The sequence below is a fragment of the Chinchilla lanigera genome, unplaced genomic scaffold, assembly GCF_000276665.1.
Source record: "Chinchilla lanigera isolate Chin_1 unplaced genomic scaffold, ChiLan1.0 scaffold00006, whole genome shotgun sequence".
NCBI classification, from domain to species: Eukaryota; Metazoa; Chordata; class Mammalia; order Rodentia; family Chinchillidae; genus Chinchilla; species Chinchilla lanigera.
This window is the reverse complement of record NW_004955407.1, coordinates 22,019,246-22,031,089: the sequence shown is the minus strand read 5'-3', so window position 1 is coordinate 22,031,089 and position 11,844 is coordinate 22,019,246. Positions and strand designations below refer to the sequence as shown.

The 11,844-nt window shown below is 36.2% G+C and overlaps 1 protein-coding gene across 2 annotated transcripts in view; it reads right to left on the bottom strand.

Moving 5' to 3' along the window:
* Window positions 1–11,844, bottom strand: part of Ncam2 (neural cell adhesion molecule 2) — a 490,334-nt gene that overhangs the window by 189,575 nt on the left and 288,915 nt on the right. For both annotated transcript variants that reach the window (XM_005375584.2, XM_005375585.2), the window contains exon 5: window positions 9,484–9,621. In XM_005375584.2, coding sequence (XP_005375641.1) covers window positions 9,484–9,621 — 138 coding nt within the window. The remainder of the gene's footprint in view (window positions 1–9,483; window positions 9,622–11,844) is intronic.

The window sequence follows — 11,844 nt, the reverse complement described above, 5'->3', positions numbered from 1 at the left end:
TGTAAAATGTTGTCTGTCTGTTAATGTTTTTCATCCTTTTATTTTTAAAATAAAAAAAAAAGAATTACTGGGTTGGACAATGAATTCTCAATTTTGAATCAATAAGTATGATTCAAAAAAATAAAAAAGACCTTACCAAGATATACTTTTCCCTTGTATGTCAATTGTAAAGAAATTGGAAAGACAACCTTAAGATTGGATAAAATTATTTCTATATCATATATATGACAAAATAGATACATTCATAATTCAAATATATGTCAAATTCTTGAAACTCTAAAAAGGTAATGCAAGGGCTGGGGATTTAGCTCAGCGGCAAAAGCGCCTGCCTGGCAAGCTCAAGGTCGTGAGTTCGGTTCCCGGTACCGGAGAAAAACCAAAAAACCAAAAAGAAAAAAAAAAAAAATGGTAATGCAGTTAAAATGGAGTTAAATCTTTAAAAAGATACTTTATGATGGGATACTTTAGTTTGGTGATACAATGCTTAAATAAAGTATGAGAGACCCTTGATTTAATCCTCAGTATCACAGAAAGAAAAACGAAAAAATAATCAAAGACGAGTGGTAAACAAACATGTGAAAACACTCAATGTCTTTATGCTTCAAGAAAATGTAGATTACACCCTTATTGTTGTATCAATATTTAACGGGATAAATATGAAATATTTGAGTTCACGAAGCTTGGTGACTATGTGGAGCAATTGCAATGCCCAAAAACTGTTTCTGGGGGTGTAATACACTGTAAATACTTTGGGAAAATTTTTGGCATTTTCTGACAAGCTAAACACATTCATAGAATTATAAGCGGGCCACACTTACACGCATTTTGAGCTGGTCTCTCACACTTATTTACTGAAGACAATTGAAATCATATGACCTCACAAAAATTCATACAGAAATGTACATAGCATCTCTACTTATAATTCAACTTCGAAGCATTCTAAAAATGATTTGGGTAAATGGATAACCAAATTATAAACTGTTATGGTTGATACATTGTGTCAATTTGGAATGTTTAAAAGTTTAGCTAAGTAACTCAGCAGTTCTATATCCTGGGGTGTGTAGGAACTTGTCCTTACCTCTCTAGTATGTTGTTCATTGTGACAATTTGAGAAGTTCAGAAGTTTAACTAAGTGATTCAGCAGGAGTCCAGGGTCCTCACTTTGTAAACATCCTCAGCCTGTGCAAGAGGAGGCCATGGAGATGATTTGAGTGCTACACTGACCTGAGAGTTGGTAGGTTGCATACAATATAAGGGAGGAAAAGAGGCTTGATCTCCCCCGTTTTGCTCTTGTTGCTTTTGTTGTCTTTTGCCACCATGAAGGGTTTCCCCTCTGCTATGCCACCCTGCCTTGGATCCAGCTGATTATGGAATGAAACCTCCACAAACTGTGAACTACATAAACCTTTCCTTCCTTAATTTTGAGTGTTGGTATTTTGTCTCAGCAATGGGAAAAAAGAACCAAGATAGAAATTATTACTAAAATTGGATACTATCACATGACAAAAGGAAATGATATATTTTTGAATAAGATAACTTCGATGACTATCAAAGCTATTTTGAGTAAGAAGCAAGTTTGAAAGTTCATTCAAACAGAATATATATCATGTGGTCACATTTACATTATTCCAGAAATTCTTATGCTAATAGATATATTTGTTATATTGAATATTTTGATTAAGGTAATTGCATGTACACAGATATATCTATATATGTATAGAAAAATATGTAAGGGGATAAAAAAAACCCTAAATTTTAACTGTGTACTGTACACCACATACACTTTAAATCATTGTTAAAATATTTATAACCAGAATTGAAATTGTAGATTGGTGGTAAAATGGAAACATGTTTAATGTATTAGTAAAGTAATATGGATTACTTACACTAAAGAAAAAAATAAGTAGTAACAATAATCAAATATCTAAGCCAATTTTCTTTTTGTTGTGACAAAATACCCACCAATCAAAATTAGAGGAGGAAAAGTTTATTTTGTTTCAGAGTTTGTAGATGTTTCAATTCAGAGTTTGCTAGCTCAAAGGGAGCGTGGCATGGCAGAGGGACATCACAGAGGAGAAATAGTTCATGGTGGGCAGAAGGCAGCAAGGAAATAAAGTAGTGAAGAAGCAGCAGATGATCACAGCAGCTCTCTTGTTGTCTCTTATATTCTATCTAGGGTACATACCTTTAGGATATGTAGCACTCACACCCAGGGTGGGCTTTGCCATTATTCACTCCCAGAACTATGTCAAACTAAACCATGGACTAATTTAGTAATCACACATCCTTGATCTCAGCACTACACACTTAATCCAATTGTCACACAGTATAGATCCTTCCATCTCTGAGAAGCACCAGCTATAACTGAATGAGGCTTTAGAGGGAGGCTTTGTGTCTCTAAACACAAGCAATAACATCCTGGCTGTCCCCTTGCAAAAGACTCATAAACATCCCTTTAGGCAAAAAAAAGGCAGCTAGTACATATCCAAGCATTGCCAAAGTCCTAACAGTTTCAGTGTTGCTGAAAAGTCCAAGTTTAAAGTCTCCGCTGAGATTTAAGGTAAACTGTTAGCTGCAACTCCCTGTCCAAATGAAAAGAACACTTTCAACATACATGGCCCAAATAAACAATAAAATTCTAAGTAGGGAAAGAGAAAGAAATGAAAACAAAACAAGTCCAAAATCCTGTAATTCCATGTCCAGCATTTCAGGTAGTTTGTGGCAAGATGTGAATTTCAAAGGGTTTGTGTGGCCCTGTCCTTTGCATTGCAAGGCACTGCAGATGCTTGTAGCTCACAACTTTTTCCATGAGTTGGATTTGTCCACTCCTTGCAGCTTTCCTCCAATGATCCACATTCCTGGCTTCTTCAACCTTCTGGACCCTCCACTGCACCTTTGGTTTCACACTCCCAGCTTCACACACATCCCTCTCAGGGGTGAAATACCTGGCCACTCATATCTTCTGAAATTTGTGTGGAAGCCTTCTTGACCCCACAACTCCTGCATTCTGCATGAACCTAAAACCAACATTTTGTGGATGACTCTAAGATCTGTCACCAGCTGGGGTGGTAGTTAGGCTTCCTTCATTCTTGCCTCTAGAAGTCAAGTGCCAGTATCACCTAGCACTCTGAACCCAATCCTGAGGAAAACTTCTCTAGGCTGCCACCATTGCCATTCTGGAACACGGTGTTCTGGATCTCTCTACTCAAAGCAAATTCTTTTCCCCTTTGCAACCTTGAAACTGCAAAGGCCAGAATCCTCCTATTATTTTTTGTGATGTCATCAGGACATCTTTTCCATTGTTTTATTCCACATGCGCAAGTTCTCCTTTGCTCTACCTGCAGCCCACAGCTTTATTGGAATTTCCTTTCTGGCTAGTCTCAAAATGTTGTAAGTCATTCTGCTGGGGGCTTTATTTTTTATTATGAACATAAATCTGGATAAAACTCCCCAAAAGTAGCCATGCCACTGCCTCAACATTACACTATTTTCAAACTTCTTCTGCAAGACTCTTTAGTGTGCTGCCCTTAATCTCAGTCTGAAGAAAAGTCTCTGGGCAAGAGCACAATATAGACTAAATTTTTGCCAAGGCCCAACACACATTGTCTGGATTCTAACAGCCAATGTAGCTCTTCTTTTCAGATGAGAACTTCTGAGCCTGGTTTTTACTGGTAGCATATCTATCAGCATTCTGGTCTTCTGAGATATAAACAGAATCTCTCATCAAGCAGTTTAAGGTGTTCCATGCCTCTTTAACCAGCATATCCAAGCATTTCCAAACTCTTCCCACAATCCAGTTCCAATTGCTCCTAAACCACATGCACAGGTACAGTCACAGCAAGGGTCCCACTTCACTGATACCATATTCTGTCTTAGTTATTTTTCTCATTGATACTCAGAGATACTGGAGGAAAAGTTTATTTCACCTCACAGTTTGTAGAGGTCTTAATTCATAGTTCTGTGGCTCAAAGGTAGGATAGCAAGGACGAAGGGCATCGCAGAAGAGAAACCATTCATAGGGGAGCAGAAAAGAGCAAAGCAGTGAAGTAGCCAAGATGACCGAAGATGACTGAAGATGACCAAAGCAGCCCTCTTTCTGTCCCTTATATTCTATCCAGGTTACAAATACTTAGGATGGGTAATACATTGAGGAAAGGCTTTGCCATTATCCACACTCAGAACTATGACAAATCAAAACTGTGTACTGATTTAGTAATCACACATCCTTGATCCCAGCATCACACACTTAATCCCAATGTCAGATACTCTAGTTCTAGCCACCTCTGGAACTCATAGTTCCAGCTATGATCCTATGACTGCATAACCCTTTGATGGGACATCTAGACACAAGCCATAACACAAAACAAATATGATTGTGATTAAGGTGATCTCATTCTTATATAAGGTGATAAAAAAACTGAAGAAATCATTCCAGAAGTTATAGAGTATCTAATGTTATCAATGGTATGCCTTGAGATGATAAAACATTGCCTTTGCTTTGAAATAATAAATGGTACAATCTGTGAGAAAGTTTGATGAATAAGGGAATAATTTCTTATCAATGTCGAAGGTACACTTTTTGAGACTGTAAAGATAGAGGTGGTTTAGAGTTAGGCAGGAAAACATTCTATCAGTTGCTCCAGGGATACTTGAATGCCTTGTATCTGACTTTTGGCAAAGATGAGGGCATTGAAATTTATGATGTACCAAGGAATTCTCTCTAGCAGCCCCAGAAGTAATTTTCTGCACTGATACTTCGCGTCTGTCCAAAACAATCTGCAAGGCCTTGCTCGATTACTTAAGGGCCCCCACTGGGAAGCTCCCTGGGAATCTCACTCAGACCTTGGTGGTTAAAGCTGAAGGCTTAGCACCATCTTGTGTGAAAACTGGGCTCTTGAGAATATTGCACATGGGATTGATTCTTCAAGGCCTGGAGCTTGCCTTCACTGTTTTTCATCGGCTATGCACATACGTTCATTCACAATAAAATTAAAGGACATACTATAATGTAACTTTTCCTTTATAACCCATAAAGCATTTTTCCATAACTTTTGATCTTCAAAAATGACCCGAAAACGGAAAGAATACAAAATCACTGCCTAAGTGTCAGTGAGATAACAAGGTGCACTTTATATGTAGACAGCCATTTTCACAAATATCTCTGTCCATTATCATCCACTGTTGATTGTAACATTGAAAGAAAGGCTACAGACAAATTGCTAGAAAATTATATTTCTAGGTGTTTTTCATTCAATTTTAGTTTTTCCTCATCTATTTCCTTAAATTAGTATTCTCTCTTCACAAATTTACAACAGATTTAGAAAATAATAGATCATTGTAGTCAACAAGAATATTTTATAAAAGTAATCTTCTATTGACTGTATTTTAAATTTAAAACTTATTTCCACTCTTTCATTTATATGAACATTTTCTCAGCAATTATGATGAGGTGGAAATCATATGATGGGTGATGTACATTGATAAAAGCAAGGGGCTGGGGATTTAGCTCAGCGGCAAAGCGCCTGCCTGGCAAGCGCAAGGTCATGAGTTCGGTTCCTGGTACCGGAGAAAAACCAAAAAAAAAACCAAAAAAAAATAAATAAATAGATAAAAGCAAGACAGAGGACTTTAATCTCTTTTAGACTATAGCCTTGATTTGTGTATAAGTGGATGTGTTTGTATACATGTATGGTACACTTCTACAGCTAAAACTTCAAGAATAAAACAGAAGACAGGCAGTTAACTTAGTAAATGTTGATATGCTTTGGAAAAACACACATGTGGAGAATCAAGCAAGGTATGATAATAAAAGGAAGGCAGTAATAAGGGTGAGCTAGTAAAAAAGCAGTTTTAGTCAGGCTGTAAAGCATGTCTAAATATCCAACAGCAATTAAATGTGGGCATAGGAAAGTATTTTTATTTATTTTTTTATTTTTATTTTTTGGTTTTTCTCCGGTACCGGGAACCGAACTCACGACCTTGTGCTTGCCAGGCAGGCACTTTGCCGCTGAGCTAAATCCCCAGCCCCAGGAAAGTATTTTTAAAATATCAAGAAAAAAATCAGAGAGAGAAGCCACATAATTAAAGTGTGCTGAAGTCATGAGCAAGCTTTCCCTTAATTACTCATCAGACCTATGTGTGAATTCATTCTCATTGCCACCCATCTGATTCTCATTTCCTCTTGACAGAGCATAAAACATACCCTCCTAGACACCGTATTTAAGAGTGGGGTCCAACTACTGTACCTGAGTTGACAAATCTTTACCTCGGTACATATATTCTTCATTGAATTCTTCAAATAATTGCAATCTGGATTTTATCTAGGCTACTCAAGGGGTTGTCCACTTTAATGTCTCAGGAAGTGCATAATCACCAGAACACTGACCTTGTGGAATGACAACTTTAACATTTATTTAATTGTTTAAAAACAGGCTTTCTTTGTACTCCTGTATCGACTCCCACATATCAGCAGCAACTTTGCTTCACGTGTCTTCAACATAGTACTGAAGATTTAGTTCCTATTTAGGGCAAGTTATTTTATGGCAGAAAAAGAAGAGATAGAAGATATAGGTGGTGTTTCTTGATTGATGCATATTATATTTGCTTATATGACACTGGCTTAGAGCAAGTCACAGGCACAGTAGCATGGGGAGGCACCACTGCTCCTTGGAGACACCTCACCTTAGGGGGCAATGGGCAGTGACAGTGACTCATAAACTTGCTCAAAGTAGGGGATAATTGTGAAAAACAATATACAGGTATTGACAAATATACCAGGAAAATCATAGAAGAGTGTAGCAAAAAACACACCCATGACATTTAGTATTATTATAGATACTACAAAGGAATCTAGCAAGGATTTTTTTCAATGAATTGTTGAAACAAAATATTATGAAATGCTAGGATCAAACAAGAAGGAAAATTTTACAAAGAATAAACAATGAAATAAAAAGGAGAGCTTTTTACAGACCCACAATTTGGGAGGCAGCAGTGCACATGAACAGCTGTTGGGTACCTATTTGGTCCAGACTTTGGTATACTTAGCAGGAGGTGGGGACATAACAAAAGAAGAGGAGGGCAAAGGCCAAATTAGTAAGAACAGAAGAGTAAAATTCAGCGAGAAAGTGCAGAGTATGAATTGGGGATAAATACATATAGCAAGTCAGATTTTGCAATTGAGCAAATATTAAATAACGTGGATAAACGACTGCTTTGATTATTACAATTTTCAGTCTTAAACATTTTCCCTAAAAAGTCTTCAAGGGATGTTATGAGGGAGTTATAATAAGGAAAAAGTTCCTCAGAATCTCAATATTTAGAAGGGGCCAGTAAGCGGGACAAGAAAAATATAATATTTGACCTTTTTTAAAATTTTTTTCGGTAGAAGGAATGGAAGTCAGTTCCTTGTACTTGCCAGGAAGGTGCCTGTGCCGCTGAGCTGTATCCCTCGCCCAAATAATGCTTAGATAGAGATAGAGAGAGGGCTTTTCCTGGCTGGAGTTAAGGTGAAATGTGAGACCAAAGCACTACTGTCTTGGCAGTCTCAGGCTCACCCCCTAGAGATCAGAGCCAACGGTGGATCCTGAGAACACTGTACTTTAGAAGAAAAGTGGTTCCAGGAATTGTGAGGTCTAAAAATTTGGGACTCTGCAGGAAAAATGTGGCTACTTAGCACTGTTCAGGCAAAGAATTTCATATTAGAATCCATAACTGATTCTGTTAGAGGAAAGTGAGATGAGGATGACTTGCTTTGGGGAGATCAGTCTGTCACAGACTGAACAGGACATTATCTGCACGAGCGCTTTGCCTGACACAGCAGAGAACAGTCAGTACTTCTTACAGATTCTGAAATGTGGAGAAATATACAACTAAATATTTCAGTTTGAACACAGACCATATTGAACCTGAAGATTCACACTTTGCTATATGGATGCATATTCATACTCAAATAATCATTCCATCATAAAATCCCATCATAGATGCATAAATATAAATTATAGTTGTAAACAGTGCATGCAATAAATGCATCAAGGAACATTGTAAAGTAGAAATTATGATATCAAAATGGATAACAAAGATTAGCATATAATGCCAGCTAGATAATATTTTCTTTTAATATCATGCAGTAATTAATGTTTTAATATGTAAGTATATACATATATACATAAGTGTATGTAATAAAATAATAATCCTGAATATGTAAATGCTTATATATTCCTTTCTATAAACTTGGAACTTTTAGAAGACTTCTACCTGTATCAGTTAATATCCCATGCACATAAGAGAATATGAACCATAAAACTATATGCTGCCCTATATTTTTAGGAAAAGGGAACAGTCGGTAGTTAAATCAATAATTAAACTAAATAGCCACTGATTATTACCCTTGTTAATTTTCTATAAGTAATAAGAGATGCTTAGAGATCCAAATGAATAAAGATATCAATCCAGATATAGAGTAACATATCCATATTTAAACCTCTTTCTTTGCTCTGAAATCTTCCTCTGTGTTGAAGTCAAATCCTCCACTGACTATGGTACATTTAAAAATTACTGGACTGAATGCACCTAAAAATGCCCCTGAAAAATTATATCTCGGCTGAAGACCTGCTTTTCATATGACTAAATTATAGGTTGCTCATGATAGAACTCAAAAAGAGGGGCCAGTCACAAAGCCTTCCTATACTGAGAACAGTCATTTTAATTTTGGCTTAAAGGTAATCGGATGCACTGAAGAGTTACCAGGGCTGGAATCTTTGGTAGAGAGGTAGGAGACACGGTGAGACAGAGAGTAGAGAGCCCAAGTTATAGCAATTTAAGAAAAAAATGAAATGGAAGGCAATACCCTCATGCATGAAAATAGAGGCAATAGAGCGCATGTGAGAGATGTTAAGGAAATACAGCGGGCCCACAACAGACTCAAAAACCAAAATGGGGACACCTATGATAACTTTAACACACCTTTTAGCCTCTTAGAACATTTTACTAACACAAACAGGGAATAAAGTATGAAAAAGAAGTTTCAAAAAATTCTGTTTCTAGCTTCACAAATATAGACACAAATGTCTGCTGACACTTGGAAAGGAACCTTCTGAATTCAATTTTTAAAGTTGAAAAGATGCAGATAATGTCAAAAATAACTTCAACAAGAAAAGAAGTGATTTATTTGACTTAAAATATAACCTAGTATGATACTTTACAGTGTTTTGCTCGGCACTGTTTCTGAAAGTTCACATGTGACAGAAGGCAGCTTACAGACTCGAAAAAGAGATATTAGGAAGGCAGCAGAGCAAGTCAGGGATCTTAGCCCTGAAGGATGTCATACAATGTGGCAGTTTCCTATCAGAGATATGGGGAGATTGCTCCTAAGCACAGAAAATATTCACAAAGGAAGTACTGAGCGTGGGGCTAATACATTTGCCATTTTAATAAACATGTTGCTGAAGAGAGCAATAGGATAGACAAAAAATATTTGTTACTTACCATTAACAATAACAATAATATCACGGAAATCAATTTCTCCTCTTGCTTCCACTCTCCCTTCACATCTGTATATTCCTTCATCACTTTTATTGATGTTGAGGATCTGGAGATTATTGTTGGCTAACACAGAGAACCGATCTGGCAAGGAGGCAAAGGGCAGGAAATGGTATCAGTAATTGAAGCCTGAGTCCAGTGTGCTCCGAATTGCTAAGAGTTAAAATACGGCAGTTGTCTGACACTATCAAAGTTTTCATCAACAAACAAATTCAAATTTGAAAGTAAAATGTAATTTCATGGCTTCAGCTTCTCCACCCTACACTGCCTTGTTATACCTTTTTCCTAAAATACATTCAAGACTTTATATCCACATAAAACAGTTAGGTTATTATTTTTCCCTTTGGTGCTTTGAATGTAGAAATGACACACAAAAGAACAATGCAATGAGATTAGGTATTGCAGATATGGAAACTTTTGATGGCAAATATGTAACGACTTGGGAATGGAAAGAGGTTGGAAAATTTACTGAATATCCTACCTCAACAATTAAACTAAGAGCTTCTCATAATCTGCAGAATCAATTAATGGCACAATAGCATTCAAATCACATAAACACTTTACATGCTCTATAGCTTGCATTTATGTCAGGAATTGTTTTATGGTTAAAAGCAAAATAGTCTTTAGCAATGACTAGATTAGAATTGAATGAATAGATTGAATTTCATTTCAATTCTATTTGTGTGTATCTATGTGTATATATGCTTACATACAAAATAAGCAAATACAGAGCTTACATTCTAATTCATAGTGCAATATGATATTCTATGGTAACATTTTAATTCATAGTGCAATATGGTATTCTATAGTAATATAAGATACTGGATCTCAACATACCATTATTTTGTAAGTCCGTTATTGTGATTCATTGCAGGTATTATTGTGATTCACTACAGCTTTAAAATTCCTTCTTTACAAATACCAAGAATGTTCTTACATTTCTATTTTGAGACCCTTTCAACAGGCAATACATAAAATGTCATTAACTAGTACATCCTACTGATTATCATACATTGTTTAATAGGAGACACACAGTCTTTATCTACTTTGGGCCTTTTGGTCAGGTAGAAATGCAAATAACTTGGGGTGTACAGTATCTAGGATCCTTATAGTCTAGGGGTTACCCATTGAACTTGTTCTAATATTTAGTGCTCTTATGCTATCTGCAGCCTTGACACAGATGTTAGGGAAATCATGGAAGCCACTTGTAAAACAGGTAGAAATCCTGTCATCTGGATATCTAGATCCAGACTAAAATCCTGTGTATACTCTTGCTGCCAAGTTGAGGTGCATGATCAAAAAATAAACCACTATGGTAATAAGCCATTCAGATTGGGGAATGGATTTATCATAATGAGACAGGATATATTTAGGATGGAAATACACATTCCGGATGCAACTAGCAATAGACTGCCATTGAAACAGACAAGCAAGTAGTTCCTGGTTGTGAGAGACACAACTGAAGGCGAAAGGAAAGTGGAGATTTGGAGGACACCTTAGAAGGAAATTAATGAATATAAAGTTAGAGCCCCATTGTTTTCACCACAAGATGTATGAACTTTTCATTTTTCTTCTTTAAGTTGACCCTAAGAATGGAGACAAAATAGTTTATGCACATTGTTTTCTCTGGTCAATAAAAATACAAGCATGAAATTTTCTCACCAGTGGAAGACCAGAAAGAGGGGTGATCTGTAAGAATTTTTAGGGTATGAATCACATAAAATCCTGAAATAACTCTGAACATCTAAGAATTCAAAAAGTTTCAGAGTCCGAAGAATTTATTTCAAATATTATAGTGTGAAATTAGTGTGAGAAGAGGTTGTAATTTTGTAAAAGTTTAAAGTTTGTAGGGACCCTTCTAATAATATGTAGGTCATTATAATATTGTGTTCTCCAACTTACCAAACTATGTGCCATTTTTTAACTTTAATGCTCCATTAAAGTTATATTCTATTGAATTATGAAAAGTAGTAAGGGCAATGTTATTTTCAACAGTAATTGATTGATTATATTACATAATAAACATCTTTGATGAGAATAAATCAGTGTTCTCCATTTACTGAAATCTTCTTCGATCTCTTTTTTCAGAGTACTGTAGTTTTCATTGAAGAGACCTTTTACTTCTTTTGTTAGATGGATTCCTAAGTATTTCAATTTCTTGGATGTTATTGTGAAAGGAACGGTTTCCTTAATTTCTCTCTCAGTCTGTTTGTTGTTTGTGTATAGAAACGCTATCGATTTCTGGGTGTTGACTTTGTATCCAGCTACACTGCTGAATTTGTTGATAGGAAGAACCAACATCGTGAA